This window comes from Monodon monoceros, unplaced genomic scaffold (genome assembly GCF_005190385.1).
Source record: "Monodon monoceros isolate NGI ecotype Baffin Bay Population unplaced genomic scaffold, NGI_Narwhal_1 Super_Scaffold_16, whole genome shotgun sequence".
Taxonomy (NCBI): domain Eukaryota; kingdom Metazoa; phylum Chordata; class Mammalia; order Artiodactyla; family Monodontidae; genus Monodon; species Monodon monoceros.
This window is the reverse complement of record NW_021703772.1, coordinates 28,039,145-28,060,590: the sequence shown is the minus strand read 5'-3', so window position 1 is coordinate 28,060,590 and position 21,446 is coordinate 28,039,145. Positions and strand designations below refer to the sequence as shown.

At 36.2% G+C, this 21,446-nt stretch overlaps 1 protein-coding gene across 8 annotated transcripts in view; it reads left to right on the top strand.

Annotated features, from left to right (window-relative positions):
* PIKFYVE (phosphoinositide kinase, FYVE-type zinc finger containing) overlaps window positions 1-21,446 on the top strand; it is a 77,567-nt gene that overhangs the window by 14,303 nt on the left and 41,818 nt on the right. For 6 of the 8 annotated variants that reach the window (XM_029225104.1, XM_029225106.1, XM_029225107.1 and 3 more), the window contains 8 exons: window positions 1,807-2,014; window positions 3,818-3,907; window positions 10,728-10,866; window positions 12,013-12,170; window positions 13,304-13,415; window positions 14,385-14,532; window positions 15,074-15,241; window positions 20,877-20,936. In XM_029225104.1, coding sequence (XP_029080937.1) covers window positions 1,807-2,014; window positions 3,818-3,907; window positions 10,728-10,866; window positions 12,013-12,170; window positions 13,304-13,415; window positions 14,385-14,532; window positions 15,074-15,241; window positions 20,877-20,936 — 1,083 coding nt within the window. Of the gene's footprint in view, window positions 1-1,806; window positions 2,015-3,817; window positions 3,908-10,727; window positions 10,867-12,012; window positions 12,171-13,303; window positions 13,416-14,384; window positions 14,533-15,073; window positions 16,416-20,876; window positions 20,937-21,446 lie in introns of those variants that run through there. The other 2 variants (XM_029225109.1, XM_029225110.1) reach the window with 2 other exon arrangements.

Below are 21,446 nucleotides of genomic sequence, written 5' to 3'. Positions count from 1 at the left end.
AAAATAATAAATAAGACTTGAGACAGAATTTTTTCCTTTTTTTAAGAATCCTCAGTCTTTGATCATAAGGCCTTCAAATGATTGGATGAGATCCATCCACATTATGGAGGGTAATCTGGTTAAAGTCAACAGATGGTAAATATTAATCATGTCTTAAAAAAAAAAACCTTCACAGTAACAACTAGACCATTGTTGGACCAAATAATCAGCCTTGCCAAGTTGACACATAAAATTAACCGTTGCAGATGGGACAATGAATTCTGGGCACAATTGTATATCCAGGCTGCGAATAAATACCTAGAATACCTAGGCACATAGAAACAGATCAATGAATGTTAAGTTATAGTGGTGTAGCAGTGCTATCTCTGTATCTGCTGTGCAACTTTCTGATTATATGTGTCTCCTGTCCCCAGTTCTTTGATGGCAGGGCTGTGTCTCATCGACCTTTTTACCACATCCTTTAATTTAGGCATGCGCTCAGTAGGCCCTTGCTGGTGAGGATTCTTCAGGAAATGAGAACTTTTCTGGTCTGGGTTGGCTCCCTTTATTGATCTGATCATTTTCATTCTAACAGCTGAACGACGAAGGGAGATTTCCTTTACAGTGTAAGAACCAAGCCTTTGTTATGTCAACTTAAGAACCTTTCTGCAGGAAGTAATTTCATCTCCTTACTACAATTCTACTTTGGTCAGCTGGTGGTAGTATGTCCTAGCACTCTCATTTATCCTGGACTGGAATTCAATTTTTTTTGGGGGGCTCTTGATTAGAGATATCGTTCTTTAGATTCATCTGTTGAATCATGGTGTTAAAAATGAGTAACACAACAAGTGATATTTAACTTTGCTTAAAATACATGCATAATTTAATAAAGCTGAGTACTATGTAATAGTTTTCTTAAAATGAAAAATAAAAGACCCTTTATTGTACTTGGTAGTAATTATGGTAAAAACACAGTACAGTTGACTTTCAGAAGTCTTTTGTTCATGTCACTTCAGTTCTCTAATGTTAATGGTAAAAAGAATTACAGTAGAATTGTTACGTAACATGTTATTAGTAAAGTTTAATTATCTTACCTCCTTTTTTAGTACACTAAATTGTTACAGAATCACACAAAAAATTGTAACAGAAAAAGGGTAGAAATGAAAACTTACAGTTGGGCAGGACTGCATCCTGAAAAAAGATGCATTTAAAATTATTAAATAGCCTTATTGTTTGTCTTCCCAAGAATATTTCATTTCCACCCTTACTTTCACTATAAGAATTTCCTTTATACTTCCCCCCCTATATTTCATATTGCTTGTAAGCCAATTTTGTTAGTTTGTTTTTAAAACTGTGCCCCCTTGTGGAGACCACTCTTCATGGCTTCATATAGATAGCTAAATAACATTTTCCTCCTTACTTGTTATTCAGGGAAAAAGTGTTACTTCTATTTGTATTGGTTTATATACTCAATTAAAAAAATTTTTTTTCTTGAACATTCTGTCTCTGATAGATCCCTTACTTCATTTTTAGAACCTTGAGGAATATTCTTTTAGCAGAGTTTTCTAGTACCTTAAGTCATATTTTCTTGTTATAAATATTTGAGGTAATTTGGATACCTTGATGGATTTTGCATAATGATGGTTTTTAAAATATATAACAGAGCTAACAAAGTTACTTTACTTTTAAAAGATGTCTTTTTTGGTAGTCTTTACTTGAGGATGGTTCCTGTTATTAGATTAACTAGTAACCCAAGGGTTTAATGTGTTCTGGTAAGTAATATGTTAGTTATCTTTTACTTAATTTTCTTTTTTTTTTTCCTCCTAGGGGACCTCCGAGCCTGTACATACTGTAGAAAAATAGCCTTAAGTTATGCTCATTCCACAGACAGTAATTCCATTGGTGAAGACTTGAATGCTCTTTCAGATTCTGCTTCCTCTGTGTCTGTACTTGATCCGAGTGAACCCCGAACACCTGTAGGGAGTAGAAAAGCCAGCCGCAACATATTTTTAGAGGATGATTTTGCCTGGCAAAGGTACTGTCACTTACATGTAATTTTATTTATATTTGATAAATACTGATAGTCTTGTGACCTAAGGGTGCTTTAAGTTAACATTTAACTTCTTTGAATTGTTTCCTGGAAATACACCATTTTCTCCTTTTTTCTCAGCTTGCCTTAGGAAGGATCACAGAAGATGTTTGTGGATAGTGATAATGTTGACTAATTAGAATGTTAGCTCCACAAGAGGAGAGACTTTTTCTTGTTTGCTCTTCTACACCTGGCACCAAGAACAGTGTGTGGCGTATATATGATCCTGATAATATTTGTTTAATAAACAACAGAAGTTATTTCCATTAATAATTTCTAACGTAGCCTTCTTTGAGAAGGAGGATGCTCATAAGATTTGTGTTCATAATATTTGCAAATGAAATTAGATTTTTTTCCTTCCTGAGGAACATTTCATCTTTTCTTGTATGTCTAAATACGCTACACTGTCTGGTTGTGGAGGATGTTACTCTTTCTTTACCTGGAACTGTTTGAATTAGAATCCTAGATTCATCAGTTTCTGGTTGTTTTTCGTTAGCTAAATAATTTTCTCATGCATCGTACCAAATATGGCCACATCAAAGTGCTTGAAGTTTTAAGTAGCATCTTTCTGTTATTTTCTCAGTTACCTCTTAATGGAGTGAGGAATTAATAGGTAACCAATGAATTTAGACAAAAGTAAAAAATGAATGAATTATACCTACATTCAACATGTATGAATCTCGGGGATATAATGTGGAGGAGAAAAGAAAGTCACATATGATATAGCCAGTGATTATTTATAGAAAGTTCAAAAATATACAAATGAATACACTATCTAGGGATACAAACATGGTAAACTTAAAGAAAAGGAGGAGAATGATAAATATAAAATTTACAACAGTAGTTTCATTGAGGGCAGGGAAGGGAATGGGGTTGGGTCAGGCGAACAAGCACTTCAAAGTCGATGGTAATGTTCTTTTTCTTAAATTGCTCCATGGGTGCATTGGTGTTTGTGGCATCCTGATTCTTTATACCTTACATATATTCTATAAGTTTTAAAGATTGACTCTGCATTTAATGAACAAGAAAGAAAGGAGAGGGATTCTTCACTTCTTACTTCAGTAAGCAATACCATGTGGATGCCTGGCCCTGTTGTGTGAGCCCAGAATTGGCAAGTGTGATTTAATAAAACAAACCAGGTTTGAAAGCTTCCTGGGAGATGCTGGATAGATGTCAAAGGCAGAATAACTTTAGGTTCTGTGCTAATAGTTTAATGTTCATTCTCTTTTAGCCATCATATCTCTGTGGTAGGCACTACTTTCTCCTTTTGACAGATGTGGGTGCTGAAGTTCAGAGAGATTAAGTAACGTGCCCAAGGTCACACAACTAGTAAGAGGTAGAGCCTGCACTTGGACCTAGGTTTGTGTGACTCTGCAGTGCTATTCCACCTAGTTATGGGGACTGAGAATAAAATATTTGAACTCAGGATTCTGGCCCCCCTCAAAGCACTTCAGTTTTGTATATGTGATGTGAGAAGGAGTTCTACAAGTCACTCATCCAGCCAATTTTATTATTTTATTGACACCCATTTACTTAATATAACTCTCTTTATCGCTCTTTTGGTATTTGATATCCTTAAGACAAAACCCATCCTATTTCCACTTCAACTAAAAGAAGAGAACAAAAATGACCCATAAGCTCATTATTGCAGAAAAACAACCTGCTTTTAAATGTTAAAGCATTTTATTGAAATTGGATTTGCCTGTAACTCTCTTAAATCATCTCAGTATTTTCTTATTTTCTTTATAGTTTGATTCATCCAGACTCCTCAAATAATGCTCTTTCAACAAGACTTGTATCTGTTCAAGAGGACGCTGGGAAATCTCCTGCTCGAAATAGGTAAACTGCCAAATGAAAACACTGTTCTGTGTCTGGTTTTTCTTTTTTATAGTAATGAGAAGAACAGACATAAAATGGAGGGGATTGATTGTTATACACTTTCTTAGGTCTAAAAGCTGAACTAAACTATCGTTTCCTTTTTGCTAGTTAGCTGTCACTTGCATTCTCTCAGTGGCCGTTTTCTACTATTCTCTATTGGCTTCAGATCTCGGAAACTTCATTCCTTCTTTCTTCACGCTTAACAGGTGACCTCTCTTTCAGTTACACAACGAAGAGGGGGAGATAACAGACGAGGATGTCCTCAACTCTTAACATCACTTACCAACTTGATTATAGTTGCAGCTCATCCTTTCTCTTTACTTCTGGTTCTCCACTTGTGTTCTGGTTCTCATCCCTTACTAGTTTTTATTAGTTACCCTATTAGTGTTCCTTATCTTTCATTTTTCTCTGCTGACTCCTTACTGTCTGCATTTAAACTCATGTCTTACCTATTAAAAACAAACAAACAAAACCCCTCCTTTGTGTTTTACCTCTAGTTATCTGTAGTCTCAATTTATTTTCTTAGGCAAATTCCTTGAAATAATAGCCCATAACTGTTCTATACCTGCACACTTCCTTCTCCTTTTCAACTTACTAGAGTGTTACTAACATCCACACCTCCCCACCAAAAATAGTCATTACAAAATCAATTGGTAAGTGGTTAGAAACCTGAAGAACTAGATATCTGACTCACCATGGTTTAACATACTTTGAATTTATTCTTCAACAAGTAATTAATAAGTACCTACGAACTAGGTACTTGTATAACAGTGAATCAAATAAACAAAAATTTAAAGCATATGAAAACATAAGGAATAGGGGAGGAGGTTGGAATTTTTGTGTTTTTTTTAGATTTTTTTTTTGATGTGGACCATTTTTAAAGTCTTTGAATTTGTTACAATATTGCTTCTGTTTTATGTTTTGGATTTTTGGTGGTGAGGTGTGTGGGATCTTAGCTCCTCGACCAGGGGTTGAACCCCCCCCCCCCCCCACCGCCACCTGGCATTAGAAGGCGACGTCTTAACCATTGGACCACCAGGGAAGTCCCAAGGTTGGAATTTTGAATAGTGTGGTCAGTGAAGACCTCAGAGATGGTGATGTTTAAGCAAAGACTTGAGGAAGTGAGGGAGTAAGCCATGTGGAAATTTTGTAGAAGAGTTTACCAAGCAAACAGGGAATCGCTAATTCCTGATAGGGAACATGCCTGGCAGGGAATAACAAAGAGTCCTGTATGCCAGGAGTAGAACCTTCTTACAATTCATTGTAAGGACTTTGTCGTTTAATGAGTGAGATGGGAAGCCGTTGGCGAGTTTCATTTTTTATTTATTTTGAAAATATTTTATACTTGCAAAAAAGTCACAAGTAATAGAGTTAAATTAAGTTTTCATATATTCTTCATTAAGGTTCACTAATTTACATTTTGCCCATTTGCTTTGTTACTTTTTTTTCCTAGACTATTTGAGAGTAAGTTGCAGACATCATCCTTTACTTCAAAAAAAATTTATAAACTTCACTTCGTAGAGCAGTTTTAGGTTCACAGCAGGATTGACGGGAAAGTACAGAGAGTTCCCATATCCCCCTGCTTCCCACAGCCTCCCTCACTATAACCATCTCACACTAGAGAGGCATGTTGTTAAAGTTGACGAACCTGCAATGACACAGCATTATCATCCAAGTCTGTAGCTTACATTAGGGTTCACTCTTGGTGTTGTACATTTTGTGGGTTTAAACAAATATATAATGACATATATTCACCATTATAGTAAAGTACAGAATAGTTTCCGTGTTTTAAAAATCATCTGTGCTCTGCTTATTGATCCCTCCCTCCCTGCCTCAACCCGTGGCAACCACTGATCTTTTTACTGTCTTCATAGTTTTGCCTTTTCCAGAATGTTATATAGTTGGAGTCATACAGTATATAATCTTTTCAGGTTGATTCCTTTCACTTAGCAATATGCATTTTAGTTTCCTTCTTGTGTTTTTAAGGCTCGATAACTCATTTCTTTTTAGCACTGAAGAATATTCCATTGTCTGGAAGTACCACGGTTATATTTATCCACTCACCTATTGAAGGACATCTTGGTTGCTCCCAAGTTTTGGCAACTATGAATAAGGCTTCATAAACATCCATGTGCGGGTTTTCGTATGGATATGTTTTTTATTCATTTGGGTAAATACCAAGGATTGTGATCACTGGATCCTGTGGTTAAGAGTATGTTTAGTTTTGTGAGAAACTGCCAAACTCTCTTCTAAAATGGCTGTACTATTTTGCATTCCCACCAGCAATGAATGGGAGTTCTGTTGTTACATATCCTTGGCAGTATTTGGTGTCATCTGTATTCTGGATTTTGGCCATTCTAATAGGTGTATAATGCTGTCTCATAATTTGCGTTTACCTAACGATGTGATGTTGAACATCTTTTCATATGCTTCCATCCTTTCTATCTGTATACCTTCTTTGGTGACGTGTCTGTCTAGGCTTTGGCCCATTTTTTAACTGAGTTTCCTTATTGTTGAGTTTTAAGAGTTCTTTGTATATTTTGGATAACCGTCCTTCATCAAATGGGTCTTTCGCAGATATTTTCTCCCAGTCTCTGGCTTGTCTGCTAACTCTCTTGCTGTTGTCTTTTGCAGAGCATAAGTTTTTAATTTTAATGAAGTACAGCTTATCAATTTTTCATGGATTATGCTTTCGTGTTGTATCCAAAAAGTCATCTCCATACCCTAGGTCATCTAGATTTTCTCCTATGTAATTTTCTGGAGTTAGTTTTACGTTTTACATTTAGGTCTGTGATTCATTTGGAGTTAATTTTTTAGAAAGGTAGAAGGTATGTGTCTAGGTTAATTTTTTTGCATGTGGATGTCCAGTTGTTCCAGCACCATTTGTTGAAAAGACTGTCTTTGCTCCATTGTATTGCCTTTTCTCCTTCATCAAAGATTAGTGACTATATTTATGTGGATCTATTTCTGGGCTCTCTGTTTTGTTCCATTGATCTATTTGTTCTTTTACCAGTACCACATTGTCTTGGTTACTGTAGCTTTATGGTAAGTCTTAAAGTTGGATTGTGTCAGTCCTCCGACTTTGTTCTTCTCCTTCAGTATTATGCTGGCTATTCTGGGTCTTTTGCCTCAACATATAAACCTTAGAATCAGTTTGTCAGTATCCACAGAATAACTTGCTGGGATTTTGATTGAGATTGTATTGACTCTGTAGATCAGGTTGAGAAGAACTGACACCTTCACAATATTGAGTCTTCCTATCCATGAACAATGACTATTTCTCCATTAATTTAGTTCTTTGATATCTTTCATCAGAGTTTTGTGGTTTTCCTCATTCAGATCTTGTATATATTTTGTGAGATTTATACCTAAGTATTTCATTTTTTTGGGTGCTGATGTAAATGGTAATGTGCTTTAATTTTTTTTTTTTTTTTTGCGGTACGCGGGCCTCTCACTGCTGCGGCCTCTCCCGCCGCGGAGCACAGGCTCCGGACGTGCAGGCCCAGCGGCCATGGCTCACAGGCCCAGCCGCTCTGCGGCATGTGGGATCCTCCCAGACCGGGGCACAAACCCGCGTCCCCTGCATCAGCAGGTGGACTCTCAACCACTGCGCCACCAGGGAAGCCCTGTGTTTTAATTTTTAACTTCACTTATTCATTGCTGTTATATAGGAAAGTGACTGACTTTTGTATATTAACTTTGCATCATGCAACCTTGCTATAGTTCTGGGAGTTTTTTTGGTTGATTCTTTCAGATTTTTACATAGATGACCATGCCATCTGTGAAGAAAGACAGTTTTAATTCTTCCTTCTCATTCTGTATTCCTTTTATTTCCTTTTCTTATTACAGTAGCTAGTGCTTCCAGTATGATTTTGAAAATAAGTGTTAAGAGAGGACATCCTTGCCTTGTTCCTGCCTGAGCATTTGACAGAGTTGCCATTTATTGATATGGGGAAGAGGGGAGGAACATTTAGACATGTTGAATTTGATATACCTTCTAGACATCCAACTGAGATATCAAATAGTTGGAGGTATACATATAGAGTTCAGGAGAGGGGTACAAGTCGGAGATATAAACTTGGGTGTTGTTATCATGTGGATGGTATTTAAAACTATGAACCTGTGTGGAGATCATCAAAAGAGTGAGTGTGGAAAGTGAGGAAGTATGGACCAGGGACTGAGACTGGGGAACTGAAGAGGAACCAGAAAAGGAGACTGAGAAGGAGAGACTAGTGATAAGGTGAAAGGGAGTCAGGAGAGTGTGTTGTCTTAGTAGCCAAGTGAAGAAAGTATTGTATTTCAGGGAAGAGGGAGTTATCCTGCTGATATGTCAAATGAGATGAGGAGTAAAAACTGATTATGGGATTTAACAATAACAGTGGTATAGACCATTTCAGTGGGTTGTTCGAGGATCTGGCGAAAGTGGAAGAAGAATTGGAGACGAGTTTTGTTATACTGAAGCAGGGGAATGCACTAGAAGAATGTGAAGTCAAGACAGTTTTTTAAAAGATGGGACAATTTCCAAGATTCCTGTTGGCACAGATACAAATGTAGAGATAGCTGTGCTAGTTTACAGTATATCTCTGTGTGTTTTGAATTAGTGCTAATATTGATGTATGTCTTTAGGAAAGATGTAATTTAGTCAGTGAGTACTGTCTCTAAATAAAATTTTAGCTAGCATTCTTACCACTAGGCTCCTTATTTGAATATTTGACAACAAAATTGACTAATTTTCTTTTACTTTCATTGCCACTATATCAGAATATGTGTAGGGATGATGGACTTTTAGAGAAGAAGAATGCATGGATAAAGCACATATTGGACAAGAGACTTTAATTGGTTGAATAAGACATAGTGGCAACTTTTCACTAAAAGAACATGCCAAGTCATGAAGAAGAAAAAAAAAAAAGAGGAAAAAAAACCCATGAAGAACTGGTTATTTAAAAAGTCTTGTTTATAGACTATATTTATTTGATATCAGGGTTTCTTATTAAGAACGATTTTGTTTTGCCTAAACCTGTTACAGACCTGTGAATAATTTCTTAAATTATTTTATGAGTATTTTTATGCTAGGAGAACATAGGTTTTCAATTGAGACCTGGTTTGAATGGCAGTCCTGTTATTTATTAGCTGAGTTAGACAAATTCCTTAATCTCTGACTCTTGATTTCTTTATCTGTAGAATGGATCTAGTTGTACATATTCAGTAGGATTCTGTGAGACCAAATGAGGGAAAATACATGCTGGGAGGGACTTGAACACATTGTAGATGCTTCTGCCTTTTATCCTTTATATAGAAGCTAAAATTGAGTTTCATTTTTTCTGTGTAGAAGCTAACTAAATTTCTAGTTAAAATTTATAAGTAAAAGCTTGCTTGCTGCTATTGATATTTCATTTGCAAGTCACTTATCTGGTAACTTATTGATATTACACTTACCTAATGATTGACTGTGAACTTTAGAAATACAATTTTTTCCTGTGTTAAAAAAAAAAAGGATATTTTGTAAGTACTTATATACCAAGAGAGGAAATAAATTTTCACTACTTTTTCTATTGACCAAATTCAAAATATAATAATAATTGAGGACAATATTTTTAACATAGGTCTACTAATGAGAAGAAAGGAATTCTTTTTCGGGGGTGATTTTGCTGAGTTGGGGTTGAAAATTAGGGGGTTTCTTGTCATCAGAATATTATAGATGTTCAACCAAAAAGAAACTCGTTAGTTCAGTGGTTATGCAAAAAGTTTTTGGATTGTGGGCCATAATTTCCCATGCCTGATCTGCAAGATTTTTTCTGCATTTAGACTGTGATGCTTTGTATTCATCAATTAAAAAAAAGAAAACACCCTAATTTTCAGCATTTTAAGAAGAGTTTGTATTTATTTCATTTGAGATATTACTGCTGTATGAACTAAATCTATAATTTTTTTCCTGTAGTTTTTTCATAATGACTTTTTTTTTAAACATCTTTATTGGGATATAATTGCTTTAGAATGATGTGTTAGTTTCTGCTTTATAACAAAGTGAATCAGCTGTACATATACATATATCCCTATATCTCCTCCCTCTTGCATCTCCCTCCCACCCTCCTTATCCCACCCCTCTAGGTGGTCACAAAGCACTGAGCTGATCTCCCTGTGCTATGCAGCTGCTTCCCACTAGCTATCTGTTTTACATTTGGTAGTGTATATATGTCCATGCCACTCTCTCACTTCGTCCCAGCTTACCCTTCCCCCTCCCCACATCCTCAAGTCCATCCTCTACGTCTGCGTCTTTATTCCTGTCCTGCCCCTAGGTTCTTCAGAACCATTTTTTTTTTTTTTTAGATTCCGTATATATGCGTTAGCATATGGTGTTTGTTTTTCTCTTTCTGACTTACTTCACTCCATATGACAGACTCTAGGTCCATCCACCTCACTACAAATAACTCAATTTTGTTTCTTTTTGTGGCTGAGTAATATTCCATTGTATATATATGCCACATCTTCTTTATCCATTCATCTGTCGATGGACACTTAGGTCCATAATGACTTTCTTTTAAACTTAATTTGAAATAATTACAGACTAACATAGAAGTTGGAAATAATAGTGCAGAGAATTTCTGGATACTCTTGTCCCAGCTTCCCCAATGATAGTATCATACATAACTATCATAACTACTTTTAAAAGTGCCCTTAACATTGGCAAGTAACCATTTATTTAAAAATGAACTTTCATTGTAATCCTGTTTATTGATGAAGAACTTACAACTGTGTTTTCACTTTCTGTTTTTATTTCCAGATCAGCCAGCATTACTAACCTGTCACTGGATCGATCTGGGTCTCCCATGGTACCATCATATGAGACATCTGTCAGTCCCCAGGCTAACCGAACATATGTTAGGACAGAGACCACTGAGGATGAACGCAAAATTCTTCTGGTACTGGTCTAGTGTCTTTGACCCATTGCAACTTTTGAGCATAAAGAATGTTTATCTCACTAATTATTTTTTTAAGACAAATACAAATGAAATAGCCAGTTATCATATAAATTAAATAGAGGAAATAATTTGCTTAAGTTTTTCTTAGGATGACCTGAAATTGGTCAAGCATTCCATGCTCATATGCTACATTAATATTTTCTTGACTGCTTTCATCTGGCAAAATCAGAATTCAGATGCTTACATAATACTAGAGCTTAACTTTGAGTTAGGTCCCAGATCGCTGTTTAAACTTTGGAACATGTTTCTTATATACATGGAATACTTTTCAGACATTTAATATTATATGTTTAAGTAGGTAGTAATCAGTTGTTTATTGAATTTATCTTTGTAAAATACTGTGTTCAATCATAAGAGTGACTCAAAGAAATGGAAGATATGGCTTCTGTCCTCAGGTTTATAATTCAGAAGGTATAGAGATGAGAATAAGCATGGCATTTTTTGTGGACTGAAGTGAGGTCTATTAATTGGGAGATGTTGGGAGGGATATTAAGTTCAATTCTGTGGGCAATGAGAATGGAAAGTTATTTGGGGCTACTTGGTGGAAGGTGGTGAATTCAGTCTCTATAAGTTTTAGATTTGAACCTGTAGGTGCTGAGCAGTGTTGAGGTTTTTTTGAGCAGGGAGTAATTCCCTGATGGCCTTTCTCTAGGAAATTCACCTGGCAGTTGGGTATATGAGAGAATGGTAAGAATCTGGGTGGGGTAAAAGCTACAGAAAGTTACTTTAGATTAATGTGATTCACTGTTCCCGCCTTCTCTTTTGTTCTGTCTCCAAAGAGGGGTGTGACATTCTGTGTTTAGATAATCAGGAGACTGTAGTATGTGCCATTGACTGAAAAAAAAAATTATTTGGGATAGTTTTGTTTTTTTTTTCCTCAAGAGAAAAAGTTGTGTTTGCAATTAGATGAGCTGAGTTCAAGCTGTTCCCCATGCATGTGTCATTTCTATTAAATCATGTAAGTTAGCTATGACAAAAAAATCTGAATTGAGTTTCCTTTTATGAATCTAAAAATCACAAGAAGCAGTCTGAAAAGGTATATAGCATCCTCTCAGGAGTAATTACTTCCTCATAATGTGATTTCAGGACAGTGTTCAGTTAAAAGATCTGTGGAAAAAAATTTGCCATCACAGTAGCGGAATGGAGTTTCAGGATCACCGCTACTGGCTGAGAACTCATCCCAACTGCATTGTAGGAAAGGAGTTAGTCAACTGGTTAATCCGAAATGGACACATTGCTACAAGGTAATGGAGCTTAAGAAAGACTTTTTGATATTATTTATGAATTTATTTTTAATGACATATCATGTAGATATAAAGGGAGCAAATTTCTTGTGAGTGGGGTGCTGCTTGTTTTCTGCATTTGGTGTTTGGGGTGCTAATTACTCAACCCTCCTCCCTTCTGAGTTGTAATGAGTAAAGAATAGATGCAAGGAGCCAAATGGGGTCACAGTTCACATTATTTATTAAAAGCAGAAATGTGCAGTTAATTCCCAAAGCCCAGAGCTCTCTAGTTAAGCCGGATTGGGGAATGCAGCTAGATCCTAAGGCCACAGTAGATTCTCCTGCTACTGCTCCCTAATCTGAACTTTCAACCTGTCTTGAGAATTGGGTCCATTAACCACACCTGGAGTGTCCTACCCTGCCTCACAAATCATTTGTGAGAAAGAGACAGACAGGTCTTGTTGCCTTTCAGGGTAATGCGTCACCTGGCTTTTCTGCTTGCTTAGAAGAAACAAGTATGTAGGAAGAGAAGAAACAGCTGTAAGCAGTGAAGCCCTGGGTTCCAGTTTGGGTTGTATCTCTTTTTAGTTTTGTGCCCTTCGTCAAGTTATTCAATCTCTTAGAGACTTGACCTCTCAGCTCTAATATGAGGACAATTTGTGATCCTATGAAGAAGCTGTGAGAATGAAATAATATGGGCTAATGTGTTTGGTACATTGCCATATAAATGTAATGTGTTAATAAGTGTCTATTTCATGTATATATATAGATATACATTTTATATCTATATTTATAATATTTGGTATTGTCTTCTCATCAAAGACTGTAAGCTCCTTGAGGACAGGAGCCATGCTATTCTCAACACTTTTTACTCCTAGTAAGTACAGGGGTATGCATGCACTGAGTACTTGTAAATGTTTGTGTAATTGAAATTAGGTTTTCTTGGGACTAGTTCTCCTTTACTATGGTACATGGGAAGATCTTTTAATTTAGCTTCAAGTCTCTCTTGTTTTATCCCTCACCTATCCAAGGACCATTTGAAATTCCAACTCTGATTAGAATGGAAAAAAAATTCAGTTTGTGTCTCATCTTGTACTTGTAAAATTATTCTGACTGACTTTTAAAAGTTTTCTTTTCTCTTGGTCTTGATTCAGGGCACAAGCTATAGCAATTGGACAGGCAATGGTGGATGGACGTTGGCTGGATTGTGTCAGTCATCATGACCAGCTCTTCAGGGATGAGTATGCGCTGTACAGACCGCTGCAGGTAGTGTTCAGTGGTACCGCCAATGAGAGTATAGTGAGCTTTGTTGCCAAGTCTTCTTCATCAGTGGGAATAAAAACTAGTTGAAGTGTACCCAAGATACACTTTTCTAACATGTTTTCCCTGCCATTTGAGGAAAGTTAAACATTTTTACTTGATAGGTAGTGGTGATTAAAAAACCCATTGGAATCAAACACTGTTCAGTTGGTGTGGCTTCTCTTAAGCTTGGCTTTGTGATATTGTACTTGCTTGTCATTTATCTTCAGTGCTTTTCAGTTTTACTATGTCTGTATTTTTAGGACTAAGAGGGAGGATATATAGTAAAACAATTGAAAAAACTTAATGGTACCATTGCAATAGATTTTGACTCTATAGCAGTATTCAACTGTATAGTAATGGTAAAACGGTGAATATTCTCTTTTCTGGTTTTTTTTTTTACTTAGGAAATTGGAAATTACTTGAAGGTAGAACTTTTTAAAAAGATATACTTTCACTTTTGGTTTATGTTAATTTGATATAAATAATATTCAGTAACACCTTTGTGAACTAAAATTGAAAAATCAATGATTGATTAGAAAAGACAAATGACCCAAAACAGTAGTGTGGTGTTATGTGTTAAAATCTAACAGTTGTTTTCCAGGATGTTGGCACAGGGTTAGGATAAATTCTAAGCTGTCTTTACTCTCAGGAATAAAAGATGAAATGAAACACTATAAAATCTGTATATTATGTTTTGTTCGTAATATGCTGCCTTTAAGCTTACTGATTCATAAATATTATAATTGTAAGAGTGGAGTTGCCAGCATGATGCTGGTTTACAACTTAGCTTCTATTAATTTGCTTATTTTTACATAAATTTACTTAGTGGTTAGCCTTGTACAAATATTGGGCTAGAATTTATTTGTAGTGTGACAGCCTCAACATTGTTGCCATTGAGGGTCAATTGCTTGGATCCTGTCTTGACCCTTTCAGAGTACAGAATTTTCCGAGACCCCTTCTCCGGACAGTGACTCAGTGAACTCTGTGGAAGGACACTCTGAGCCATCCTGGTTTAAAGACATAAAGTTTGATGACAGCGACACAGAGCAGATAGCTGAAGAAGGTGACGATAATTTGACCAGTGAGTTTCACTTTCTGACATTTTAGTTTTTATGAATCATTACTGTGTACGTATGATAAAATGAGTGTTTTGTTTATGTAGTTGAAACAGGCCTACTTTTAAGATTTATGGCTCCAACTAAATGTAACAACATCTGACAGCAATCCTTGTCCTAGATACAGTATTTTCTTAAGAAACCAACTTGTTAGGCTACTGGTGTTTTCAGATTTCGCCATAGTCTTTAGTTTGCAGCAGCTTAAAAATAACTCCGAGCTAATATTGCAGTAGACAACTTTCTCACCTCTTCACTATGATATCAGACCTTCTCTCTGCAGAACCTCCAACATATTTCTTCATTTTAAAAATTCATTTTATATTTAACTTGCTCAAATTTTATTAAGTCTACACAGAAGTACATGAAAATACTGTATCCATTTTGGTATTGCACATTGGGCTTGTATATTAAAAAAAACATTTTTCTCCTTTCCTCCAATACCCTGATGAAACCCATTTTTACTCCCCTCCTCTCCCTATATTTCTTTCCCCTCCCCAACACTAAAAGATTCTGCCAGTCCTAGCAAGCGCACATCAGTAAGCAGTTTCCAGTCCACAGTGGACAGTGACTCAGCCGCTTCTATCAGCCTGAACGTGGAGCTGGACAACGTGAACTTCCATATCAAGAAGCCCTCCAAGTACCCACATGTGCCCCCTCACCCTGCTGACCAAAAAGGTAGGAGGTAGTCACCATCTGCAATCCAAACACAGGCTGGAGAGATCTCAAGCCAGCTTGTCCTTCTGGCTTCCTCTGACCCCTATGGCTGAGGGGATTTGGTATGGGTTTTGGTCCACCCCTTCTCATTTTCCCCACACCTCTTCCCCACATGTTTGTTTTTTTTTTTGGTTGGTTCTGGTTCCTTTTATTTCTTGTTTTCTACCTCAGTACCACCACACCCAGTTTAAAGCTTGTAGTCTTTAAAAGGAAACTACATCTGACTGCTTTTCCCTTAGCATAATGTGCAACTTCCAAGGTGGCATTTCTTTGCATTTATAACATGGATGTTCTGCTCTATTCATTTCTCTTTCTTCATTTAATATTTTAAAGCTTATTTGCTTATGCTATTACCCAGTAGCATAGTATTCCACTAAACCTTTCCAGATGCTTGAACTAGATTGGTGAAAAGCATTCACACATTCCAAAACATCTTTCTACTCTAATCTAAAATGCTTATTGTGCATATGCTCTATTTATAAGAAGGCTTCTTCTTTAATACAAAACACATTCATTCTTTTAGATGTCTTATTTGAGGCTTTAGTCTACTGAAAAATAATAATTCAAAGAAATTCGGTATAAAAGGAAAAATAAGGTAAACCATTACTAAAATCTAACATAGCAGTACATAGAAATGAAATGCTTTCTTTAAAAATCGATGATGATGTTTACTTTGTTGGATATAATTAAAAGGAAATTTAAATTTTAGCTCTAAAGTGGCATTAGTAAAGGTAAATAAATAAAAAATACATAATTGGGAATTCCTTGGCGGTCCAGTGGTTAGGACCCCGCACTTCACCGCAGGTGGCACGGGTTCGATCCCTGGTCAGGGAACTAAGGTCCCACATGCTGTGTGGCCAAGAAAAGGAAAAAAACATAAGTAATAAGTAACTGTGGCATTTCATTATGTTACAGTAACTGAAAAATCATTATTCTACAGATGAAGCAATTTATTCCATGATTTCACCTGTACTTTGAATTTTTAATATTTAGCGCTCTAAATTTGAATTGTCTCCTTACTTAGATGTGAAATTCCTGCCTAATTCTTTGCTGCTGCCTACTTTGAGCCTCAGAATATTATCAGAAGATAGAAGCTTTTGAATGTAAACATCTATGCTAAAATAATTGGAAACAAATTCACATTTCTACAACAGATTTCTCATAATTGTCGATATTAGCCACTATCATCACGATGTGGTAAAATGGCATTTAAGGGTTATAGTAATAGGTATATCTTATTTAAGAATAGAAACTTAGAGAGGGTGTGAGAAAAGAGGAGACCTGACTAGCATTGAGCGCAAGTAAGATACACATCTTTATAGGAATCCTCAAAGCAGAAATTGGAAAAATGATGGCAGACATTTGGGTGAGTATGAAAGGACAGTGAAGCAGACGTGGCACTTGTGGGAGAATTAACTGTAGACTGTGGTCACATGGAGGATATTGGATTTTTGTAACATAAATGACATGTGGTTCAGAGGTGGGATGATCTGTGGAGGGTATCTGTTCTCTGGACACTTCTGTTGGCAATTTCATTGTGCTGAAAGAAGAGTGTGAAATACATTTTTGACTTGCTGGTGATTTCATCTCTTGTAAAGTTAAGGAACTTTTGAAAATCATGAAGAAAGTGACCTGTCATCACGCAACTGATAATAGCAAAAGGTGGACTGCTGAGCACAGTTAGGCACTTGCTTTAGGAAACCTAACTTCATAATGCTGGGGGAAGAATGGGAATAGAAGGCTCCGATATGACGTTTTTACAGTACAACCTCAAACTGCATTTATAAGGAAAATTAAAGGGGCAGCACCTGCAGTTGAAAAAAACCATCATGACTCCTCTGGCAACTTTCTGATCTCAACCTTTAAAAATTTTTTTCTAGAAAAATTGTGAGAGGAAACCTTCATATGAGGATCAGTCTGAAAGAGGGCCCAGTGCTTTTAGAAAAGTGGCAGGATAGCAGAAGTCCAGACTGCACTGAAGATTGGAGGAAATGCCAAGGATATCTTGGGAAAGATTTTTAAAATTGTGATGCAAAGAAAGAAAAATTAGGCCAGTTATTTGGAGAAGTTGATACAATATTAATTGGCCTTTTTTTTTTTTTTTAACCTCTGTCAAGATAATCTTAACCAGGAAAGAACACTCTCTGTTAAGAGGACGTGAAGTCCAAAATAATGAAGAGTTAGAGGGTGCCTCGTTGTTGTTTTTTTTCCCTTCTACTTTTACTGAGATATAATTGACATAAAGCACTGTGTAAGTTTAACGTGTGCAGCATAAGTTTAGTGAACATCCATCGTCTCACACAGATAGAAAATTAAAGAAATAGAAAAAATTCTTTTCTTTGTGATGAGAACTCTTAGAATTTACTCTCTTGACAACTTTCATATATGACATACAGCAGTGTTAATTGTATTTATTGTGTTGTACATCCGTCCCTAGTACTGGAAGTTTCTACCTTTTGACTGCCTTCGTCTAATTTCCCCTTCCCCACCCCCTTCCTCTAGTAACTGCCAATCTGATCTCTTTTTCTGAGTTTGTTTTTGAAGTATAATTGACCTCCAACTGTTACACATCATAGTGATTCCATATTTCTATACATTTTGAAATGATCACCAGTTAAGCCTAGTTACAGTATGTCACCGTACAAAGATATTACATAGTTATTGACTATATGGCCCACCTTGTATATTTTACACCCATGACTTAGTTATTTTGCAACTGAAAGTTTGTATCCCTAATCTTCCTTACCTATTTCTTTTCTCCTTCCACCCCCCTCCCCTCTGGCAACCCCTGTTTGTTCTCTGTATCTGTAACTCTCTTTCTTTTCTGTTCTGTTTCTTCATTTGTTTTGTTTTTGAGATTGCACAAATAAGTGAAATCATACAGAATTTGTCTTTCTCTGACTCATTTCACCTAACATAATACCCTCTAGTTCCACCCATGTTTTCAGAAATGGCAAGATTTTATTCTTTCTTGTGGCTGAGTAATATTACGTTGTATATGTGTACACACACACACACACACACACACTCACACTCACACACCCACCTACCCCAGAAAGAAGGTAATTATTAGATTGACCTCTTAGGTCATTTGCAACCTTGAGAGCCTGTATTTGAGGACCGTATAAATCCCTTAATAAACATTTCTGGCTTTCACAGTTCTCTCTTGTTAGTTTTTAGCATACTAACAGGAATTTTTCTTTTTTCTATTTTTCTTGTGAAGTTGAGATACAATAAATTATTTTTTTCTTCACTGTAATTACAAGGAACTCTGATTACCAGAAAATAAGGTCGTCAGAGTGACCTAGTTAGGGAAGTGAAAGACTTCCTCTGCTTCTGGTTTTCATTTCTCTTAAATAAAAATGAGAATGGGTGCTTTTTATCTTTCCATTAAAGTTAAAGGTAATACTTATTAAATCTTTTCTTTGGGATCATCTGCTAGCTTTTAAGGCTGAGGAAATTTGAATTTATAAAATTGACTGAAATAGCTATACTTAAAAAAAAACTGGTCGGGCTTCCCTGGTGGTGCAGTGGTTGGGAGTCCGCCTGCCGATGCAGGGGACACGGGTTCGTGCCCCGGTCCAGGAGGATCCCACATGCCGCGGAGTGGCTGGGCCCGTGAGCCATGGCCGCTGGGCCTGTGCGTCCGGAGCCTGTGCTCCGCGGTGGGAGGGGCCGCAGCAGTGAGAGGCCCGTGTACCGCAAAAACAAACAAACAGAAAACTGGTCATGTTTTTTATGTTACATAAGCAAACCCCTCATTTTCAGAAACTTGTAAAACTGAGACAATGTGATCTTCTGGTTTGATTAATTTTTCATTATTGGTCTTGGAGAGTTATGCAATTAAAATATATTTTATTCTGTGTTGGACGCAGGATTCTGAACCATTCTTGGAAAGTTAGCAAGTAGAACCTAGAGAAGAAGGTGAAAATCGTGGCTTCCGCAAACCTCTAGACCTAATTTCCGATTTATAGGGAAACGGGGTATAAGAGCAATTTAAATAGCACCATGAGGAAACAATCCATCAAATCCAGAATGTGGGATGTTCACCAGGACATTTGGCCTGGGTTCTTTCAAAATTCAATATCATGAAAAAAAAAGTAGGAAGTCTACTTTGGACTAAAAGAGAATAAAGAGAATGTAATGTATGAACCTTAATGGATCCAGGTTTGAGGGGGAAAAAAACATTTATTAAAGCATTTTGGGAACAGTTAGATAAATTTGAATATGGACTAACTCAATGATATTAAGAAATTGTCAGTTTTCTTAAGTGTGTAAATATTACGGCTATAGAGGAGAATGCCCTTATTTTTAAGAGATGCATGCTGAAGTATTAGTGGTAAAATGTCATGATATATATAATTTCAAATGGTCTGGAAAAAAGCAAACATATAGAGAGAAATCAGATATGGCAAATCATTAACAATTGTTCAGTCTAGGTGGAGGGTATACAGGATTTTCTGTATGTTTGAAATTTTTTCATAATAAAATGGGGAAAATCCATCGCTTCTGGAATTTTATATATATATGTATATATATCCTTTAGTATGAAGAGTAAAGCTTGTAAAGCCTCTACATTAGTTGAACGAATAGGGGTAGACATTATTAATTTCTGTGCGGGAGGTATAGGAATAAAGTATAACATCTGTTTTCACTGGTCCATATAATACTTGATTTTATTGTATCTGACATGGCACACTTGAACTTACTAAATTTTTTCCTCCACTTTCTTGTTTGAAGAATGAGCATATTGGCTTATAGACACATTGACTTTTGAAGCCTATTTGTTTATAAATAAACTCTACCTGCAAAGAATTTTGTGGAGCACCTTTACCTTAAAGGGCTTAAAATGCATTGTGGTTAAATTTGCACGGTAGAAAGAACCTCATTTGAGCTATGCTTGGTCACAGACCTAGAGAAAAGGTCATGGGGAAGTAAAGAGTAAGTTTCACTTGTAAGAAAAATATTTACTATTCTAAAAGTTCTAAAAGAACACATTCACAGTGTGTTCAGAAGTTATCTTGCAGCAACTATTTGGAAGTATTTGGTTAGAATTTTTGAAAATTAAAACTCTAAAAACTAATATAAATCCTTACGAGTTACATCTTTATTCCCTGCCATTGTCACTTTTGTATTAATTTATTTTATAGCTTATATTCTGAAATTTAAAAAACCCCACCTTATATTGTGTTATGAGGTGGCTTCTCTATCTGAACTCATTGTTAAATAATACAGTTGTACATGAGAAAAAGTAACTTTTTAGGCTTGTCATGAAAATTACTGACAATCTCAGTTTTCATAAACAAGTTCAGTTTTGATAAGGGAAAAATGATCTGTTAAAGATTATCTGTCATTACTGTTTCAAGGTTCTGTTGAGTTATTAATTTAAGTCTGTCAAGTTTAGTATGAAGTGTGCAGAACAAGTTATAAAGCATCATTTTAGCCCAAAGTTTTCGTGACTTGGCTGTGTACTGATGGGTTTAGTATGGGTAATACTTTGTGTGTGGGTGTGTTTTCTGTATAATTATGCTGGCATGTTATAGTCATAAGCTTCTCCTTTCCTTCCTCCTCTCTCTCCTCTCTCCCTGCTATGCAGAGTATTTGATTTCTGACAATGGAGGACAACAGCTCTCAATAAGTGACGCCTTCATCAAAGGTAATTTTATCAAAAGCTATACATGGGATGGTGTCTCTTTTGTTCATGGGGATATACTTGGGGCTTAGCACATTGATAGGTGCAGACTAGGTACTGACAATGTATTTGATTATTGTAGTATCATGGGAACACAGGTTTTAATATGTGTAGTAACTTTGAGAGTGTTGAGAACCAAAAATGTAAACTTGGACTTGGTTTGAAAGAAGGTCTCTGATCTGAAAAGTAATTGTTTAAAAGCTTTTAAATAGATTTTGAATTTTATTCATTTAAAGGCATGAATAGCTTATGCTTTCCTATATCATGAGTATAGTATTAAGTATTGATATACGTATCATCAGTGATTGTCAAGCTTATCAAAAAGCCTATAGGCAGATCTCATCCAATTGAGGATGCTGCTTGCCCTGGGGAGTTGGGAAGACAAGTGGACAGAAGAGATAAAGAGATAATGCTGATCATTTCCCTGGAGACAAGAGGAAGTACAAGCCTTTTCTAACTGTGACCCTACTTAGC